The sequence below is a fragment of the Notothenia rossii genome, assembly GCF_949606895.1.
Source record: "Notothenia rossii genome assembly, chromosome: 4".
NCBI lineage: Eukaryota > Metazoa > Chordata > Actinopteri > Perciformes > Nototheniidae > Notothenia > Notothenia rossii.
Window position 1 is genome coordinate 13,797,255 of NC_136902.1, and position 20,258 is coordinate 13,817,512.

The 20,258-nt window shown below is 41.7% G+C and overlaps 1 protein-coding gene across 10 annotated transcripts in view; it reads left to right on the plus strand.

Annotated features, from left to right (window-relative positions):
* The window catches only part of LOC307035042 (ankyrin repeat and SAM domain-containing protein 1A), a 64,237-nt gene that overhangs the window by 38,346 nt on the left and 5,633 nt on the right, over nt 1-20,258 (plus strand). For 4 of the 10 annotated variants that reach the window (XM_079673991.1, XM_079673985.1, XM_079673990.1 and 1 more), the window contains 11 exons: nt 2,637-2,693; nt 4,139-4,208; nt 7,745-7,860; nt 16,180-16,278; nt 17,599-17,745; nt 18,181-18,288; nt 18,473-18,634; nt 18,742-18,879; nt 18,970-19,041; nt 19,151-19,237; nt 19,783-19,920. In XM_079673991.1, the coding sequence (XP_079530117.1) occupies nt 2,637-2,693; nt 4,139-4,208; nt 7,745-7,860; nt 16,180-16,278; nt 17,599-17,745; nt 18,181-18,288; nt 18,473-18,634; nt 18,742-18,879; nt 18,970-19,041; nt 19,151-19,237; nt 19,783-19,920 (1,194 nt within the window). The remainder of the gene's footprint in view (nt 1-2,636; nt 2,694-4,138; nt 4,209-7,744; nt 7,861-16,179; nt 16,279-17,598; nt 17,746-18,180; nt 18,289-18,472; nt 18,635-18,741; nt 18,880-18,969; nt 19,042-19,150; nt 19,238-19,782; nt 19,921-20,258) is intronic. The other 6 variants (XM_079673992.1, XM_079673986.1, XM_079673987.1 and 3 more) reach the window with 5 other exon arrangements.

A 20,258-nucleotide genomic window follows, 5' to 3' on the forward strand; every position in this document is an offset into this window, starting at 1 on the left:
ACTTCTGACCCTCCTCTTTGTATCTCCCTCCTCATGGCGAGTCCTGCTCACAATGGACGCCTCTCCATTTCAGGTCTCTGTATTGATTCGATCCTGCAGCACAAAAACACATTCCTCTCCCTCTCCTTTATTAATTCTCATGGCATCGAGCTTCTTTGTCCTCGACCATGAAACTCAGAAGCTCTTTCTTGTAGTGGATGTGTTTTACCTTGAGGAAATCATTGTGCAGTGTCCCCTGATAAGGATATATTTACGCAGCTCCAGCAGTATATCACACCTGCCTTCCACACTAGCTGCTTCTGAATCTCGGCGGAGCAGCCAGTATTCCCTTTTTTGTTAAACTTGTTAGATAGGCTGATACACCAAGACTAAAAGCAGCCGGTTGTTTGAAAGGAAAATCTTGGTCCGTTGTCAGATATTATCTTTATTTCTTTATTCGTATACACTGAGGAATTTAGAAAGGTATCCTGAGATTGTTTCAGATTCATCAATAGAACGGAAATTAATATAACAACTTGCTGTTTAAAAGTACATGGTATCCCCTGCGAGCTGAAGAAACAACCTTGGCATTTTGATTGCATGTCCATTTTTTATAGCGCTGTATTCTGCTCGTTGCTGGGAAAGGATGCCACCGACATGAGGATCCTTCTCCCTTCAGTAAAGACCTCGGCCACTTTATGAGATGAGATCACTGCCCCCTGTCCTCATGATCACAGGGGCTACAACTGCTTTGTGTGTGTGTGATTTTACATATTGGACCCCTGATTAATACCAGTGTACATCAACAGCTTTCTAATTGTCCTGCTAAGGCCTTATCATTGAGGTTATTATGGGAGCAACAGTAAAGTGCTGCCCCTGCTCAGCAAAAAAACGACAGAGAGACACCATTTGCGACTCACTGATGAACATAGTGGAGCATTTAGCAGCTAAAGAGCCAGATATTATTCTCAGACAATGATACAGACCAAAGTCAGATTTTAAACAAGGTGACTATTGGATTTATTTTCATCACATGTCGAGCGACACAACTCCAAATAAACAATGTTGTTAGTCTTTAACTGGTGTATGTGTATATATATCATTTTGGGATCTTCTCATCCGACTTTCTGCAAGAATTCAATCTCCCAAAATGTGTTAGGAGGGGGGGAAGAAAAAAAAGAATGAAACACTGCGTACCTCCTACACCCAATGTCAAATAAGGACACTTTATTATTGGCAATTATTCCTCAAATATTAAAGCCAAGCACCCTGTCGTCCAGCTGTTTATACTGTGCATATACCTGGTTTTAAGTGAGGGTATGGCAAGGATATTTTCTGTTTGGTTAAGCACAATGAAACCACTGACCCATGAAGAGACACTCTCTGAAAACAGAACCTTTTTTTTGCTGACTCATCCTTGTTTGCTCAGTCATTCCTCAGGTAGGAGACGAGCTGCCGACTCATCGTCCACTCTTCTGTTTAATGACTGAAGTAGAGACGTGTGGCGATAGGGATGGGTACCGAGAGCCGGTACTAAGTCAATAACGGTACCTGATTGAACGGTATCGGTATACCGTTAAGCCGCTGGACAAACGGTGCTGCTATCGGTATATCTGTTACGTCTACTTCCTTAGTTTAACTTTAAACCATTCTGGTTGGTTGGGAACCCTCATCGCGTGTGATGTATCCGGTTTGAGACCCCTCTGATTGGCCACTGTAAATGCCACTCCTCATCTCTCTCAACAGCGCTCTTATTATTGTTGTGAGACTCCCGCAGGCATGGCGGACAGAGCGATGCGATGCGATGCAAGGTCTGGGTGCACTTTAAAAAAAATGTAGTGGCGATAGTGCAAGGTGCAATCTATGTACTCAATTAGTTGCTTGTAAAGGGGGTGACACAAGCAACTTAAAGAAGCATTTGCAAACAAGACACTCATTGAATTTAAAACGGTGCTAGCAATAGTGCTAGCGGGCTTCAGCCGCGCCGTGTGTAAATGTGACCTGAGCGAAGGCTCGCAGGCAGGTTAGCTGTTGCGCACGGGTAATATGTTTTGTTTACCTGAATGCAGTCTTGCAGGCACATCGCCTTGTCTTTTTTTAGTTTATTAAAACCAAATTATTGAAAGATACCGATAAGCAGTACCGGTATCGATAAAATCCTAACGATACCCATCCCTAGCGATGATAGATCGAGGTTATTTGAGAAGCTTGTGGGACTAATCTACCATCTGGTCATTATGGTGTATTTTAATCAACAGTATGGAGAAGGAACACCCGGCAGATGGATAACGTAAATGTTGTGATCCACTTTGTCTCTCACCTCTTACTAGAATTACAGGTTTTTTTTCTCTGATATGCTTAGGATTCATCGAAAAATAACAGAAGGCAGTGTAAAACATATGTTCAGCATTGTGTGTGATCTTCAGGACGATGGATTCTTCCATTTATTTTTCAATAATTGTATCATAACAAACACATAGCTCATTCACATATATGTCAAATTTTCCCTTTGTGTGTTCAGTTGAATGTTTTCTGTACTCTGTAGGGGATCTTTGTATAAAACAGGCTGATTTCAATCCGTTTTGCCATAGAAAAGCTGGCAGAGTGTAGTAGGTACACGGAAGAAGGGCAAAACAAAACCTTGAGTTCTCTTTTAGCAGAAACCTACGACTTCTTCCACCACCAAACACAGAAGATCTAATTCCGTTGACAGCGTAAGAAATGCATCCTTCATACAAATATCTCGTGGTCCTTTTGGGGGTTTGGCTCTGTCCTCTTCTGGGGCATGCTCTGTAGAGATAGATGGGATCCTTTCAGGTTTCATGAACCCTTTCCAATGATATCATCTCAGTGATTATTCATTTCTTCTTCTAAGCAAGTCTAAAAGCTCTGATTTAACATTTACTGTCCGGTCTAACAGCAGCACAGAAAGACAGATGGATGGTTCTTCCAAGCTGGATTTCTCTCTCTGACATTTCTTTTTCATTTAGATGCTATCTCACTTCTAAGCATCCTTGTACAGATTGATGATTAAATGAAGACTTTTGACGATAGCACTATTGCCTTATTATAATTATAATAATGAGATATATTATTTGTCATGGCTTTAAGTAAAGCAGCCAGGACTTTTGCCTCAGATGAAATATTTCCAAAAGCAATGTTAAAGAGTTGTATACTCAATTTTATTAAAAGTTTTTCAATGACACAGGTTTGACGACAGCCCTGTCAGTCTCTCTCCTTTTTTCTTTCATTTTTCTGCACTCAATGTCTATACATACCGTGGTTATAGTTGAAAGGGGGAGCCATGTTTCTGTGCGGTGACAGGTGTGATATTGCCTCTCAATTGCCCTCTGCTGCTTCGGTGCCCTTATGAACGCATTTCAAGGAAATGTTCTTTTTGTCCTTGACACGTGAATGTCAGGGACCATGCTTGATGGAAACACAGCAGTAATAGATACATGCATTCTGTACAAATGCATGAAACTATTGCAATAAACCATGGGGATCTGGGTATCTTGAAAGTTATAGCTAGTGCCCTTTGTTCTTAGGCTCTCTGTGTATTATTTTAACCCCTTCTTTACTTTGAATTAAGACCCTCAGCTGCCTCAAAATCAACAGTTGTGTAAATGTTATTGAAGCAACCATATGACACAGTCAGAGAACTACTTTCTCTGAGACCTTTGTAAATGAAAGGAAACCATAAATCACCTGTTTCTTTATTGTTTTTTCTTAGACTCGACACCTTTTCTCTTATCTTGATTGCCCTGACAAAACGTTTCCTTTGTGATCCGATTTCTTAGACGTCCTTTGTAAATGGGTTTGTATTTGGATGAACCGCTGCTACCTGCAGCCAAGAGCCGATACACATGAGCGTAATGCTGAGGCCACATTTAATAAATGAGATGAAAAGGAAATCAACCACGTTGCTTCAGATACCCTTCAAATTTTTTATTTTTCTCTCACCATAAAAGCACTTTAAATGACTTCTCTCTCACTTAACGTATCGTCAACGCCGTTATTTGCTTTTTGCCGGGAGACTGTTACGTTTGGTGGTTTACGGCATGGGGCACTTCTCTGGATGTTTTTATGGTGAGAGGTGGAGGCTAGACTACATTTGCTCCTACAGCTTCTTATCTCCCTCTTCTGTTCCTGCCCTCAGATCGAGAAGATCATGACACTGATTGGTGCTGGCATCGATTTTTCCAGGGATCAGCAATATGCTACACCAGGTAGAGTATAATCATTGTCCTTTCATGCTGTTAAATGTTAATCAACACCTAGAAATTGTGTCTATGTTGTGATTTTTTTCCCTCCTCATGCTGATATGTATCTATTTTGACTTTGGCACACTGAGAATCAGTTGCCTGCATTGCCTGCTCAACACATTTAACTACCTTTTTAGTATGTGTCGCACATGTTTTTATTGTCACTGGGTCTTCTTTATCATTGCCATATTAATATTGCACTTTACATGCTTGGATTTGCTTTAATTTGGTCCTCCCGAGTTGTTTGATAGGTGGGCTCATGGGAAATCAAGAGCCTGGGACTAGCAGTCAATGCAGAAGGCGTCCAAGACGTATTGCGATTCAGTTAGCAACAGACAATTAGGTAGATGTGTGTAATGCTGGTAGACAGTTGGTCTGTTTTAATAGAACAGACAAGGAGTGGTATGGACATTAGCAGCCCCTGAGGAAACTAAGAATACTCTTTTGAATAAGGAATAGGGAACACAAAGGACTCTTATTGGATGAATTTGGCTTGTTCTTGTTTCAAAGCAGTGGTCTCTCTCTTATGTGTGATAGAAACCAGGTTGCTTTTAAGTACAGTCTCTAAACCTTACTCTGAAAGTACCAGGAGCATTATAATTTAAAAGACCAAAGTGCCTGAGAGACACTCTATTAAATTGCTTTCTGTAAAATAATGTCTTTGTTTTAAAGGATTGTGTACCTGCTCTCCTGGTATTCTGTAGGCTTTTCAAAAGCCTGTCGTCATATTTGATAGATGTTGCCCTGGGAGCTGCTGCAGTAAACCCAAACAATTGACTCCTAACCTTCAGCTTTCACATTCATCATTCACCTCCAGGTCACACCTTTCCTCAGTCACATTGTACAGTATGTAAGCAATGCAGTGGTTTTACAATTGTGTTTTCTGCCCTGCACTGGAGTGAGCTGTTTAAATATTAACCAGTAAGCTTGTCGGGGGATGAGCTCATTTTGCTTTGTGGACATAAAGAAAACTGAGACCACTGCAGTGAAGTAGTTAGCGCCCCGGCATCTGTGTGGTCTGAACATGTCTGAATCCACTCCTCTGTATATGTGATACTCAATCTTAAAGGTCACCTATTGTGCAAAATCCACTTTTTCATGTCTTTCATACATAAACATGTGTCCCCTCTGTGTAAAGAGATTTGGAAAGTTTCAGGAAAAAAGATTCTCTCACTTTTTGTCCTGATCCATTTTTATAAAAAGCTGTCTGAAAATGAGCTGATCAGATTTTGGCCACTTTTGATGTCATAACGATTTTTTGGCTTGTGTAACCATTAGCCAATCACCAAGGTAACACCCGCCCCCCTTATCACCTGAATCTCCTCCTAGAGCACCATTGTATTTTATTTGACCAAATATCTCTCAGAGGGGCGTGGGGAGGGGCTCCTTATTTTCATCTAAAGTAATAGACACAGAATCAGCACTTTTGAAACAGGGCTGAAACAGAGGGGATTATGGGATGCTCAGAACAAACACGTCAAACACTTCAGGGACATGTTTTGCATCTGAGAACTGTAATATATTGATGAAAAACTGTATAATTAGGGGACCTTTAAATCTTAAAGCCACCGTGTCCAGGAGAAGCTGCTGTCAGGAGGCCATCAAGAGACTGGCTAGAGAAGACCTTCGATGCCCCCCCCCCCCCCACACACTCTGATTCAGACCAGTGTTTGCCTCCTCTCTGTGTTGATTGGAGTGCAGAGAAGTCTCTAGCTGATTGGGTCTGAGCCTGCAGTCTCTGGTACTTTTTTCCTCTCGACTGATTTACTTCCACATCAGAGGGAAAGAGATGATGGAGGAGGGGGAAAAGAGACAGACTTTTTTTATACAATCACAACTGCACGTAATAAGGGAGGTGGGGGGGGGTCTGTAGATGGGAACTGTAGCTTGCACTGACATAGAGCAGCCACCTGCAGTGTTTGAGAGAGAGTATGGTAGGGAGGGAGGGGTGGGGAAGCGTGCAATGAGGGGAGAGAGAGAGAGAGAGAGAGAGGGAGAGAGGGAGTAAGGGAGTAAGGGAGGAAAGAAATATTGCAGGCAGCAGAATTGTGAACAGCAGGACAATAGAAGGATGCTGCCGCGGTGTGTGTGTGTGTGTGTGTGTAGGATGAGGTGTTTCCTTTTCAGCTCAGAGTGAACTACAGATGTTTTTTTAGGAAAGTGGACCTGACCACATCCCACAGACTGTCCCAGACTGAGGAGACAGTTGGAGCACTCTTTCTTTCCGGAGTTCATTCTGGGGGCCGGCTATTTCTTAAGTATGCGTTAAAGTAGCTTGTGGAATCTTTCGTTGGATTTTCATTCATTTTTCTTCCTGACACATTTCCAAGCGTCTGCAGCGACCACAATGGGATCTATGACGTGGGAATCTCCTCTGGAACGGGATTGGTTTTAAGCCAAGTTAAATAGATGATGAGATCACTGAAAAGGGAAAAAGAAGATTTATCTGCATTTCACTAGTAATTTGAGTTTAGCTTTAGACCTTTGCTTGTTTGTTATTGTTATTTGTCAGCTTTTTTTGATGTGTTGTCCTAAAGGGAAAGCAAATAAAGGTAATATATAACTCTTTCTTATCAACAGAAAACACATTTACTCATTTATCAAGTTAAAAGTGAATGGTAATTTAAGGGTGTGATAGCTGAAATCCCACCGCAGAACATGTGTTTTTTCCTTCTGAATTGTACCAGTAATATGTAGAGGCAGTAATCTGTCTTCGTTCAGGGTTAGGCTCCTCTGGGCTGCTGACAGCCGTCAGTGTTGCTTTTGGTCTCAATCCATCTCGGCTCATGACAGACTTGTTGTGCGTCCTGCTGCTTCCCCTGTGAGCGCTGTGATGTTCTCAGGTAGATTCCTGTCTGGACTGCTGGTGGTGCTCAGCAGGCTGGGTCTTTCAGTCAGAGTGCCTGTTTACTAATTAATGACGAGTTTCCAAAGAACTTTCCATGTTGCTAAGACACATCACCCTCTCTGGAGTAAGGTGTGTCTCTCCCTCTGGGTTTCTCTTCATAACAAAACTGGAGCTTCACTAAATCAGCTGCAAGCTTTTACCTTTGGACACAGAATGCTACTTCCTGACCCTGGACATTTTGACTTTTGCCCCAAGTTGGATATGAACGGTTTGTTACGTTTGCAACAGTGAAGTGATGCAGAGTTTTGTTGATGGGGAATGTGTTCTGGGCAGGTCCCCGACTGACTGTCATAGCTAAGATCTATGTTCACATTAGCTGGTAGTCCACCAGCTCAAACCCATTTATCTCCTCCTTCCCCCCTGAGATCAGGGGCACTTTTAGCCATCTTGGGTGACTGTGGTCCAGCCCCCGCTGCCCTGCGGGAGCTGACGCCCTGTCCACAGAGGACACTGTCTCCCCCGCCAGACTCTTGTTGCGGATGCACTCGGCTCTGCTGGCCGAGAATGATGTGGCAATGCCACGTCTCATCCTCAGAGTGCCGCTGCTACCGGCTGAAAGGTTTCTCCCTCCTGAAGCGCTTTCCCCTGTCAGCAGGTGCTGCGGGCCGGCTGCTGGAGCAGCCTGTGGGCGACTGGCTGGAGCACGTGGGGCTGCCGCAGTACGAGAGCAAACTTCTGCTCAATGGCTTCGACGACCTGCACTACATGGTGAGTTCGTTCGTTCTTTTATTAGGTCCAAATGGACCTTTATGCTCTTGACTGTTTAATGTACTTTCTTTCTTTGTCTTTGCTCACTTTCATAATCTTTTTGTTCTTGTCTTTCACTGCTTGCTCCTACTTAACCCCAGTTTGTTTCTTTGTGTATTAATCCAATTGATGCCTCCCCCATGAGCTGTGAGATGATCCCATTAGGTGTGTCTAAAGTTCAATTAGCTGAAATCCTGTAACGACTTCTCTGGTCTTTTTCATGAGTTTTTCTTTTTTAAGCAGCTGCTGCAATATATTGATATGGGAACTGTGTATTCTGGGTGGATTCAGCACATCATTTTATATCTCACCTTACATCACAAACGTTATACATATCTTAATATTCAGTACGTGATTCAATGACATAGCTTTACCTCTCGGCTCTCCGGCAGAGCCTTGACTGATGTTTGCTAGATTTACAAGTTCATTCAACCAGACAATTTGCAGTTTTATCTTTGCTGGCAAATATTTTGTTTACGGGAGCTTTGACATCATTACGCCCTGTTGCGTGTTGAATCAGGTTTATGCTGCACTCTTAGGCTCTCAGACAGTCTGTCTCCATCTCAGGGGCCGGCTGTCCGTGGCCCCTGACCGGAGAAGCAGCTGAAGCCCGGCCAGAATGAAGGAGAGTCTCGGTGAGCAATGGGATGCTGTTGCCAACCCGACAGTTGATGGAGCTCACAGTGTGCGACGCCACTATGAGTTGGCTCTGTGGCTCGTGTCAGTAATGAGGACTGATGGAGGAGAGAATGAGAGACCCAGCTGGTAGGCTGAGCCAGTGGGCATGTTGGAAATGAGACAGACGCTTTGTGGTTCAAGAAGAAAACTCTTTCCTCCGCCATCAGGCCTATCAACACCTTCTCTGTTGCACTGGAAGAGACATTTGTTAGCTGTGTTTCATCCGAATAAAATCATAGATTAGATGGTATGTGAGCCACTAGCTCATTTCTTTGAAGAGACCCTAAAAGTGGAAATCCTATTGTCTCTTCTAAAGAAATGCAGAGCAGCATACCAAATGTAATTGCCCGTGCAGAGACAAGTTATATTCCTTATTTTGTAGGACCAGTGCTCCTGGAAGCCAGACTCTTGACAAAACCTTGGTCTTTGATCTAGCTATTTCATAACTTAAGTTAGATTTCACTTAAGATGTGTGACCTGTATAACTGGCAATATCATTGTGGACTTTTAAGTCACAATCTCAAACAAAGCCACATTTGTAAACTTCTCACTCCTTAAAGGTGGGGTAGGTAGGTTTGAGAAACCGGCTCGAGAAACACTTTTTGTTATATTCCATGGAATGCTCTTAACATCCCGATAGCAATGAATATCTGAAGTGCTTTGACAAAGAATCCATAAAAAGATGTCATCTGTGGAAGCCGTAGTACTGTAAAAAGCACGACCAATCATCTGAGCCGGCCCGGCTAAAATAACTGGATGGCCTACCTGCCTGTCAGCCTTCCATCTGTGCACAAACTTATCTCGTGCCCTCATTGGTCATGTACGCGTTCGTGTGCGTTGGAGGAGGGGCTCTGTAAGGAAGTGGCAGATTTCTTCCGGCTGTGTATTTTCAAATTCTAGCGCACTCGATCTGGTTTCTCCAAAATGAAGTTTTCTTTTAATGTTGTCACATAGTGTTACCTACCTAAACCTTAAATCATACCCTGTTATATTAGGATCAGTTTGTATCAAATATTGTACTTAACTCTTTTTATGATCCAACCGGTGTTTTCTGTGTGTCTGGAAAGATCGAATGTTTTCCAGCGGTGAAATCCATGTTAAAACTCCATATTTCAACGGACTATGAAATTATTAAACCAGGACAACTACCCTTAAAAATCCTGCAGCAGTAATTGAATACAGTACAGAGGAGGGCATAACACGTTATGAAGAAGAGCCATCTTTCGTTCATTAATTACAATGGTGATGAAGTTCCTTTTAGTTCATCAAGAGTAATTGTTCCCCCTTCCCATGAACGGTATGTCACAGTTTAAAGGGTCACGGATGGTTATTTGGTCTCCTCTTGTTTGGAGGGATGTTGTCTCCCTGGTAACACTGAGGTGTGTTCCATGTTTGTGTTTTGCCACATGAAGGTCATTGTGATCATTGTTTTTAATTACAGTGTGTTAATTAGACTTGTAAATTAGGACCTGACTCCAGAGAGCACAAGTTGTCCTTCTAAGCAGCAATGTTGTACTGGTATGGATAGAATAACAACGCGAGAAACATGAATACCAAAATAGATGTGAATGTTTTGTGCTCTTGGACTAAACCTAGCGGTGTCAGACTTGTTTCAGAATACATACACTGATACTTGCATTAATAATCTTTAATCTACTTTACATAACCTGACATAACCAGCATTCCAACATTTATCTGTCCTTTCATTCCCACTGAGCGTCATCAACACCCATGTTTAATTCTGTGCTGAAGCCTCTCGAGGTTTAATCTTCCTACTGTCTTTTAGTCTTTCAGTCTCACACCGTCTTTAGCCTTGAGTATTTCCAAAGAGCCGGCTCGCTTTCTGTCTTTCAACACGGCTTACAGACCACCTGGCTTCCTAAAATCGCTGGAGGATTTGGAAAAAAGCAGTAGGCTTTAAACGGCTTGTGCTTCTCTCAGTAAATGTGGACCTTTTTAAAGAATCACAAATTGGTGAGTGAGAGTTGCCCTCTGAATCACCTTTATCTCTGCCCAACTGGGCTTTTGTGCAGAAGAGTGGAGAGGCATCGTTGGCACAGTTACAAGACAGATTTGTTTTGTCTAATTGTATTAGTAGTTCCAGTCAGAGGCACAGATTTATGGAGCTCAAAACGTCCAATAGTTCATATATAGAAAAAAGGAATTGAGAAATACATTACATTTATCAAATATATTGTGTAAAATATAAAAAAGAACACACTTATTTGATTATATGTTGTATCTATCTGTATTGACCCACCCAACTCAATGAAGTGACAGAATATCTGCAATTATGAGGATGTTTGAAATGATCTCAATGTATTGGTTCATTTATATATACTTGCTTCATACATCCGTGTTTTTTTTTACTTCAAGTTATTTGTATTGATTTATTGAATATAGAAGACTTCCGAGCTAAATTGAAGCCAGCAGATAATGTACATGAACTAAATGCATTCTCGTTATTACCACGCTGATCCAGTGTACCAGCTCTAAATAACACTCAAACTCATATGCTTGGTGTGTAAAGATATACAAAATTACAGAATCATGGCTGAGTAAAGACTAATTATTGAGATAACACAGCCTGATATCTCTGATGTTATCACTTTTTTATGATAGACATCAGGAAGTGAAACTTAGGTGCTAGCAGTAATAGTTGTGTTCATCATTAAATGAAAAAAAGAATCGTCTGAGCAACACACTTTGGAAATCTCTCTCAAATGATATTTAGCTTTCTTTTAATTTGCCCATGGATGTGAGCAGCTTAGAAACAGCATGTTGTTTTTGCTATGTTTGTAAATGTCCTTTTCTTACATGTTTTATGTGAGGGACTGCGGATGGAAAATAGCTCAAAGCTAAATTCATTGTGTTAAGTGTTCATTACATTGTTTTTTTTATATGTCCGCTGTGCAGTGAGATCACTAAGGAAACAGTGTTTACTCTGGCCGTCAGACTGCTGTGATCTCTGTCTGTCCTGCAGGCTCGCTCCAGAAGAGGATCAATAACAGCAGTGATTGTGTTGTGTTCAAGCACCGAAGCAGAGACAAGGCTCTTCTGAAACCAATTAGATGCTTTTTATCGACTCATGGAGCAAAAAAGTACCAATGAAACAAGCCCGTGCTGCACTCCGGCCCTCCATGGTACTCACCAGTAATGGCTGTTGAAACGAAGCAGCTCTTTTTCTCCCTTCTCTTCGTCTGAGCTCAGATTCTGCCGTCAGCTGTGACAGGGTCAGCCAGCGGAGCTCCAAGTTAGTTTGTATTCCAGGCAACTGTGCCACCGATTAAAGTCTGCTGCGACAAGACTTTGGTTTATGCTCATGAAGACGGCTCGAGAAGGAGTCATTTACTTTAGTTTAATGTCAGTAGAGGGGACTCAGAGCTTGATTTCAATCTTTTGGTTTCACAAGAATCAGAGGAGGCAACATTTATTTTTATTTATTTATTTTTTATTTATTTATTTATTTGACAGGGACAGTGCACATTGATTGAGATTTCTGTAAATGCGCCAGAGTTAGCCAACAGGCTATTTTTCATCTGCAGTCCCTGGACAGATGTTGAAAGTCATCCTAAAAAAAAAATTCACTTCAAATAACAGGTAAATACAATCAGTAAAACAACATTCAACATAGATGCTTATATTATGATAAAAGCATCTATAAAAACTAAACTCAAATACAGATAAACATCTGTTTATACTTCAGCATTTTCTACCTCTGTTATTCTGTCCTCGTTGCTATTTTCTACAATCAAATAGATGCAAATGTTGGAGAGAATCAATGCCACCAGAGCCCGCAGACAAATTGGAAACTCAGTAATGGCTTCATGCATTAGAAGCTAAAGGATTGGGAATGGATTCATTGATTTCCCTGCTTGTGTAATGGTGGAGCTGAATAGTTTACCCGTTGGATAAACATTTGTGCAGGAATTGAAAATGAAAATACATGGTTCATTTGAAGACATGTTTTTATTATCTTTGCACATCCGTCAGCTTGTAATAGTCCTGTGTTGTCTTATTACGGCCTGTTAAGGATGACAAAGTACAAGTTTCTCTGCTGCTGGTTAGCTGTCCTTTAGTCAGAATGAGTGATCCGTGCCCTCGAGCCCCTGGCCTTAATTCAAAGTGCTTTTAAACCAGAGGGACTGCTGTGTGGCGCCTCTCTGAGAGCGAGCAGAGAGCAGCATCTTAATGAGAGGAGAGGGGAAGGCAGAGATGGATGAGGCTTACAAACACACACAAAACCACCCAGTTTACGGATCTACTTTTTTCACCCACGTTGTGCTTATGTCAGCTTCCTGTAAACTAATGAATTCTCTCTGTTAGACCACTGTTAGAAAGAGTGGAACCACATTAGTCAGAGTCTTCACACAGATTTGTCAACGCCACGTCTCGCAAGTTTTTGTTTTCAAAGTCTTTGAGTGGGGATGAATGGCTAACGGCCCGTCCACACGGCGGCATGCGTTGAAGCTTCAACTCTTCTGCCCATTCACTTTGAATGGGGTGACGTCACGCTTTGCCAAACTGTATTGTGGGAGCGTCGCTCGCTTCAAAAGTTGACAATGTTCAACTTTTTAGGCTTCGGCGGAAGCGTCAGCCAATCAAATCATATGCCACTACAAGCTCTAGCCAATCAAACCGCGAGCTTGTGTGTCCGGGGCGGGAGATTCATGTGATTGGTTGTTGGTCGAGCTTCAGACACGCCCGCCGTGTGGACGCTTATCAAGATAAAGCAGAGGTGAATGTAATGTTTATGTGGCAGGAGATGGGAGTCTCAAAAACTACCTTTCAAGTTCATTCAGTAGGGGTAGCTTCAGGTAGCAAAATATGGAGGATGGCTATATCAATTTATTCATCAGTAAATGGCTCTCTGAAACCTGATGTACTTATAGATTCTGTTTTCTTCAAGTTTGTATCTTCTTGGTCGGATGCACTTATTGTAAGTCGCTTTGGATAGAAGCGTCAGCTAAATGAAATGTAATAAATAAAATAAATGATTTTCTTTATGACGAAGAAAAGCAGAAAATCCTGATTATGTTGGGCATTTTGCTTGAAAAGGTGATAATAGAAAATGGTTACAGATGTTGATCAAGTATAGGATGAATCAAGCAACCTTTCAAAGGATTAATATCGATTGAAACAAAACTCTCAAATCTTCTCAACTTCCAACATCGTCATGTCTAGCTATGAGAGGATACTGCAGCTACAGATTCAATTCAATTTATGATTAATTATTGAATACCCCGAACACCCATATATTAAATCAACAAAGATACCAAACAGGAGGTGCTAGCAGTTGGGAAATATATGCCTTTTAATTGACTTGACAACAGCCTTAAATAGTAACGTAATTATTCAAATAGTTGGTGATTGATAGTTGTTAAATTAAATAGAACATTAATGAATGGACTCATTTCACCTCTAATGTCTCCAACGTGGCCCAAAAGGTAATTTTCAAAACTGATTTTTTTGTTCTGGGGTTTTCACTTCAAACATTTTCACACACCACAAAATGTGCAGTGCCAAAGCCTATTATGATTTAAATATGTTCTTTCCTGTGCTTACCTCAGTGATGGATTACAAAAACGGCTTTTTAAATTCTCTATGAAGTTCCATAGTCGGAAAACTTTGGGTGCAACAAATCATAAAGCAGGCGCTCACACGGGAAACCAAAGAGCTGCATTAAAACACTTCTACTTAACAGTAAAAAGTGCAGGAAACAACTCGGGGAATGTAAGCAGAGACTGTGGAGTCTCTTCGAACTGCATTTCCCCCACAGAGCCATTTATCAGTTAATCTCCAGTGGGAGAGTAATGCAATGATCCATGCACTCTGAAAGCGCTATCATCCACCCAGCTCCCCAAATAGTCTCAATCCTCAGCTGGAGAGGAATGGATCGGTGTGTTGCTGCTCACAGATAATGGGCTTTAAGCCGTCACTTTAATGCAAGGCATTAGGGAACCAAAAGAGATGCGTCACAATGTATTATGCTGCTCAAAAGGAGCTCTAACTAGGGCCGCGGTTCACCATATATGACATGACATCCTGTCGGAGCTTATGCTCTCATAATGCACCTAACTTTTCATTATTACTGTCTGTCTGTTTCACTGCATCATTTGAATCATCAGTAAATCTGCATTTTATATATAATTTAGTTTAGTTTGGCACATCCAAAAACAGAAAGATATTCGGCTCAATTTCCAACAACAACATGTGTTAGGGCTGCAGCTTCATTCCATTCATCTTTTCTCTCTCTCTCTTTCTCTCTGTTTTCTGTCTTCTTTCTGTGCCTTCTGTTTTCTCTCTCTAATTTTCTGGCCGTTTATTATTATAACCTTTTTCTCAAATCCCCCGTGACATACTCTGAATGTTTTGTCATTGTAGAACAGCGAATCAGGGGCTAAAATTGCACTTAACATTGTGATCTAACAAACGACTTTACACAGATTACTCTGCAGTTCTTACCCTCGCTGACAGCTCCGCCCCTCACCCTTTGTGCCCCTTGTTTGCATCTACAGCGTCTGCATGAAAAACAGGGTGTCAGGTTTGACCTACAGACTGTGTGTGTGTGTGTGTGTGTGTGTGTGTGTGTGTGTGTGTGTGTGTGTGTGTGTGTGTGTGTGTGTGTGTGTGTGTGTGTGTGTGTGTGTGTGTGTGTGTGTGTGTGTGTGTGTGTGTGTGTGTGTGTGTGTGTGTGTGTGTGTGTGTGTGTGTGTGTGTGTGTGTGTGTGTGTGTGTGTGTGTGTGTGTGTGTGTGTGTGTGTGTGTGTGTGTGTGTGTGTGTGTGTGTGTGTGGATATTGAAGAGTCAGCCACATGAGCTGTCACAGTGTGTTCCTGAGGCAGCATCTCCCTCAAAGCATCATGGTACTTTAACATGAGATTTATTTGCTGACCCAAGATTAACTTAAAGCTCTCACTGACTCCTAACTGATCACCCGAGTAGTAATGATTTGTTTGAACTCATTTATTCTGACCCCTAGCAGAGCTAACAGGACAGCACTAATGAGCGGTGCTCTCTGCAGAAATGGAGACTTTCCCTTCACACGTCTGGATGTTTTGATTTTTGTGTTCCCTCTGAGGCCATCAGTTACAGTTAACTATCGATGCTGTGGCATTTTACCTCTGCATCTCATATTGCTGACCACTCTGCTCTTCCGACACTGATTGATCGCTCCGTTCTCCGTTACCTGCCACGCGGTCTTAAAGGTGCTACAGTGTGTAACAAAAGATGGGGGGGACCATTATTCACACACAGCTCCGTCAATCCCCTCCCCCTAACACATACATCTCATTTAGGAGGTTATCAGTGTGGCTCCCCTACCACAGTCACTAGGTCGGGTCCCGGGGAGTAATTGACCGTTTTCTGCAATGGTGGCATTATGTGTGATCAATACTGCAGCACTGGCTATTCTGGAGCATTTATCCATACGTTCCAATACCTTTTGACTAAAATACATCCCTTAATTGATGTTCTCTTGCATGTACTGCACAGTTCAATACTTGTTTTAATACAGGCGCAGTGCCAGTGATATCCTTTAGAAATGTAGGCTTATATATAATGTAACAGAGATGCTGATATGTTTTGTATTTTCTTCCATAGGGGAGCAATGTGATGGAGGACCAAGACTTGAGAGAGATTGGGATCACAGACCCGAGCCACAGGAAGAAGATCCTGCACGCGGCACGGTCATTACCTAAAGTGAGGAGTCATTGATTCTAACTTCAATACTCATCCCAGCATTGCACAACCTGATTTATTCTCATGTGTCTGATTATCACAAGGTGCTAATCTCGCCTGAATACCAATGCAGTACCGCAGTGTATTTACCCAAATACTGTCATTAGTATAATTATGAGAAACTTGCACCTATAGAACTATTTCCATTGTACGTTACATCATACTTCTACTCCGCTACAGACAAGGAAATATTCAACTTTTTACCACTCTATATTTATATATATAATTACTGGTTAGTAAACAATGAGCTTAAACAATACCACGCATTGTTAAAGGTTCAAACCAATGGATTCTAACTTCTCTTGATTGTTATGTCTTACACAAAAACATCGTCATGTCTCCAATTTCATTTATATTGGTTGTCAAGAGTTGCTCTAAAAAGTAATTTCTCCTAAAAACGTTCTGTTATTTTAATTAATTTAACCGTCTGTATTTTTAAGTCCCACATAATTGAAATTATCCAATATTTCTGTAAAGAAAGAGAATTCAAAATCTTTGTTTCCTCTTCTTTATTCTCCCACTTACATATCAATCAAACTTTTTTCAGTAATGTACCCCCTTTGAAACATTTTCTCAGCCAAGTACCCCCTGACCGACCCCGAACATTTTTGATCGAAAAAGCCTATATAAATAATTACAATATAGTCATGTTCCCTCAGTGTGTGATTTATGAACTCCTTCGTGCATGCATTACGACAAACTAAGGATATTTTCATCTTCATGCATGAAAAAAAATAACATAACATAACATTTTTATAAAACAGATTTTTCCAAGGAGTTTTTCAATTTAAGTAATATGTTTAACAAACCAATGAACAAAATGATATATTGTGAAAAACTATAAAATGCAATACACACACTCCCTTGGTGGTTTTAGGAATATTTTATATAAAATTGTGTTTTCTATTTAACTTATTTTACTAAGATTATTTTTTTAATCATGCATGGTATTTTTTTAATTAACCTTTTTTTTTTTGTTGAAATCTCACGTACCCCCCAACGTACCCCCAGGGGTCCGCGTACCCCCATTTGAGAATCACTGAGATAAACTATTGTCACTTCACCTATACTAGCCACAACAATAAAATGATGCCTTGATGCATCAATACTACAAAACTAATAATGAATTAAGTTAAAACACATCTTAACATACCTTACTTTTGATACTTAAAGTACGTTTTAGTTGATAATAAATCTGTAATTGTACTTATTTGGACTGTAAAAGCAGGACTGTTAAATATGTTAAAAAGCAGCATTAGTGACTGTGTGGTTGTCCTGCAGGTGAAAGCTCTGGGCTGTGACGGCAGCGGCTCCATCTCCTCCTGGCTGGAGAACATGGGTCTGCACGAGTACTTACACAACTTCCTGACCAGCGGCTACCGCACTCTGGACTGTGTCAAAAACCTGTGGGAGCTGGAGATCGTCAATGTGAGTCACAGTGACGCACGCAGACTGCGAGGAGTATCAGAGGGTGAAATTAGTTTTAGGGAAACTTCAGAGAAAGGGATGAGTTGGGCAGTTTACGTTTTAGTTTGGGGCGGCAGGAAACTGAAAATCTGGATTTGAATACACAGAATGTTGCTGTTTGGTGAAGTTTACAAGGATCTTAAATATAAATCAGTAATATTGAAGGTAGTCCCATGACGAATGAATGCCTATTTTTTAGAGACGGAACTTCATTTTCACTCGTTAATTTTCTAAGCTGTGAACAAGGATGCATTTGTGAAAGTTATAAAAAAAAAACACATTTAGGTTTGGATTTAAGGGTTAATGTGTTTTATGACTAGTTTATTATCAGTGTCAGATGTGTCTTGGTCTTCTTCCAACTTTCATGGTCACATGATATTGTCCTCTGTCCTCTAGGTGCTAAAGATCTCCCTACTTGGTCACAGAAAACGCATCATTGCTTCGTTAGCGGAGAGGCCGTACGAGGAGCCTCCAGTCAAGCCTCCCCGTTTGTCTCAGATCAGGGTAAGACCCCCCACACTGTTTTACCAACAACTTTCTAAAGGTTAAATGACAGTTTAATAGTTTACCTTCCTCCCAGACTTGGTTTGCTTTGAGTCTAGGAATCTTGCAAAGCATGTGTTTTAGGAAAAATGACCATCACTGTTGATCATGGGACAACTAATGGTGTCGGATTCTGTCTCTCCAGTGCCAAGACCTGCCCGGATCCTCCTCCCCCCTCAGTCAGACGGACCCCTACACAGGACGCTCGATGGACCCTCTGCTGCCAGTAGGAGAGCCTGGGAGGAAAAAAGTGCCAGAAAGTGACTACGACGCCCAAAGATATCAGAGCGATCGACACCGATCACATGTATGTTTACGTCTTTCCCTTCAGCACTACTTTCTCTCCTACAGTATCTTCATGTCGTGATAAAAGTGGGCCACTGCCAGACTTATAATTACACTTCCTTCTTCCAGGATCGGTATGACGAGCGGCTTCGAGAGCCCCGTCTGACCCTGCGGCCGCCGAGCCTGGCCACCCCGTACGCCCCGGTGCAGAACTGGCACCATCAACCTGAGAAACTCATCTTTGAGTCCTGCGCTTACGAAGCCAGTGTATGTATATCACTCATCGTCCTTCCTATATGATACCGTTTTTATTCAATATAGTCACCAACCTCTTCTCTCTCTCATTCTCCCTCGCAGTACCTCGGCTCCATGCTTATTAAGGAGCTACGGGGTACAGAGTCCACGCAGGATGCCTGTGCCAAAATGCGGGTACATTACTTCTCCAAGCTCATGTGACAAACAATGCATATTTCTTTCTTTATGAGTGAGCACTAATTCACCTTAATGTCCACTCTTTATACGTCCTTTTTTCCTCCAGAGGTCGACAGAACAAATGAGAAAAGTCCCCACCATCGTCCTGTCCATCACTTATAAGGGTGTGAAGTTCATTGATGCAGCCAATAAGGTAACTACTACATCCCATCCTGCTCAGTGCAGCAAAACTCAATATCTTGACCCTTCCTGCCTCGTGCAAATAACAAGCATTTTTTGTAATATTTTGAGTGTCACAGCCGTAAATCCCTCTGCGGCTTTAAATGTCATGCCTGCAAGTTTAGGTCACATGTGTTCCTGTTTGACTGGAAGCAAGTGTGCTTGTATTGACATTTATTTTTTAACATTGAAAGGTTGTTTTAGAAGCACAGCCTGATTTTTAATGTGTATGCTTACACTTTCCTGCATATTGGGATGTTATGTTGTATGTCTGGGAGGCGTGTGGCGCAGTGGATAGAGCGTTGGTGTTAGGATCAGGGGGTCACAGGTTCAAACCCTACTGCAGTCTGCATGTCGTTGTGTCCCTGGGCAAGACACTTCACCCCAAATAGCTCCTGTGGGGATTGCCCACAGTATTGAGTATGTAAGTCGCTTTGGATGAAAGTGTCTAACATGTAATGTAATGTAATATGAAGTCTTTATAGAGTGAGTCTTATGCCAACTCTCTCCTCGGTGCAGAACATCATCGCAGAGCATGAGATCCGGAATATTTCATGTGCAGCCCAGGACCCTGAGGACTTGTGCACATTTGCCTACATCACCAAGGACCTGCAGACCAACCACCACTACTGCCATGTGTTCAGCACAGTCGACGTGGTAAGGATGCTCCTATTGTCCTATCAGCATAATCTCACATAGTTTAAAGTGACCCCGATATCAAAGCATACACATTATACTTCTACCTGTAGTGCTGTTAACCAATCTAGATTGTTTTGTGTGGGTGGCCCAGAGGGAAAACTGCTGCTACCCTTGTAACATAAACAAGGTGAAAATAATAAAAGGAGAATTGAAAAGTGTTGAAAAAACGTCCTCACTGGTGAATTTAAATTCCTCCAACATCATGCCCCAGACTTGAACTGAGGAGAAGTGACAGCGCGCATCGTCAACACTGTTATCTGGAGACTGAATTTTCTCAAGGTGTCTCGCTTCAGCTG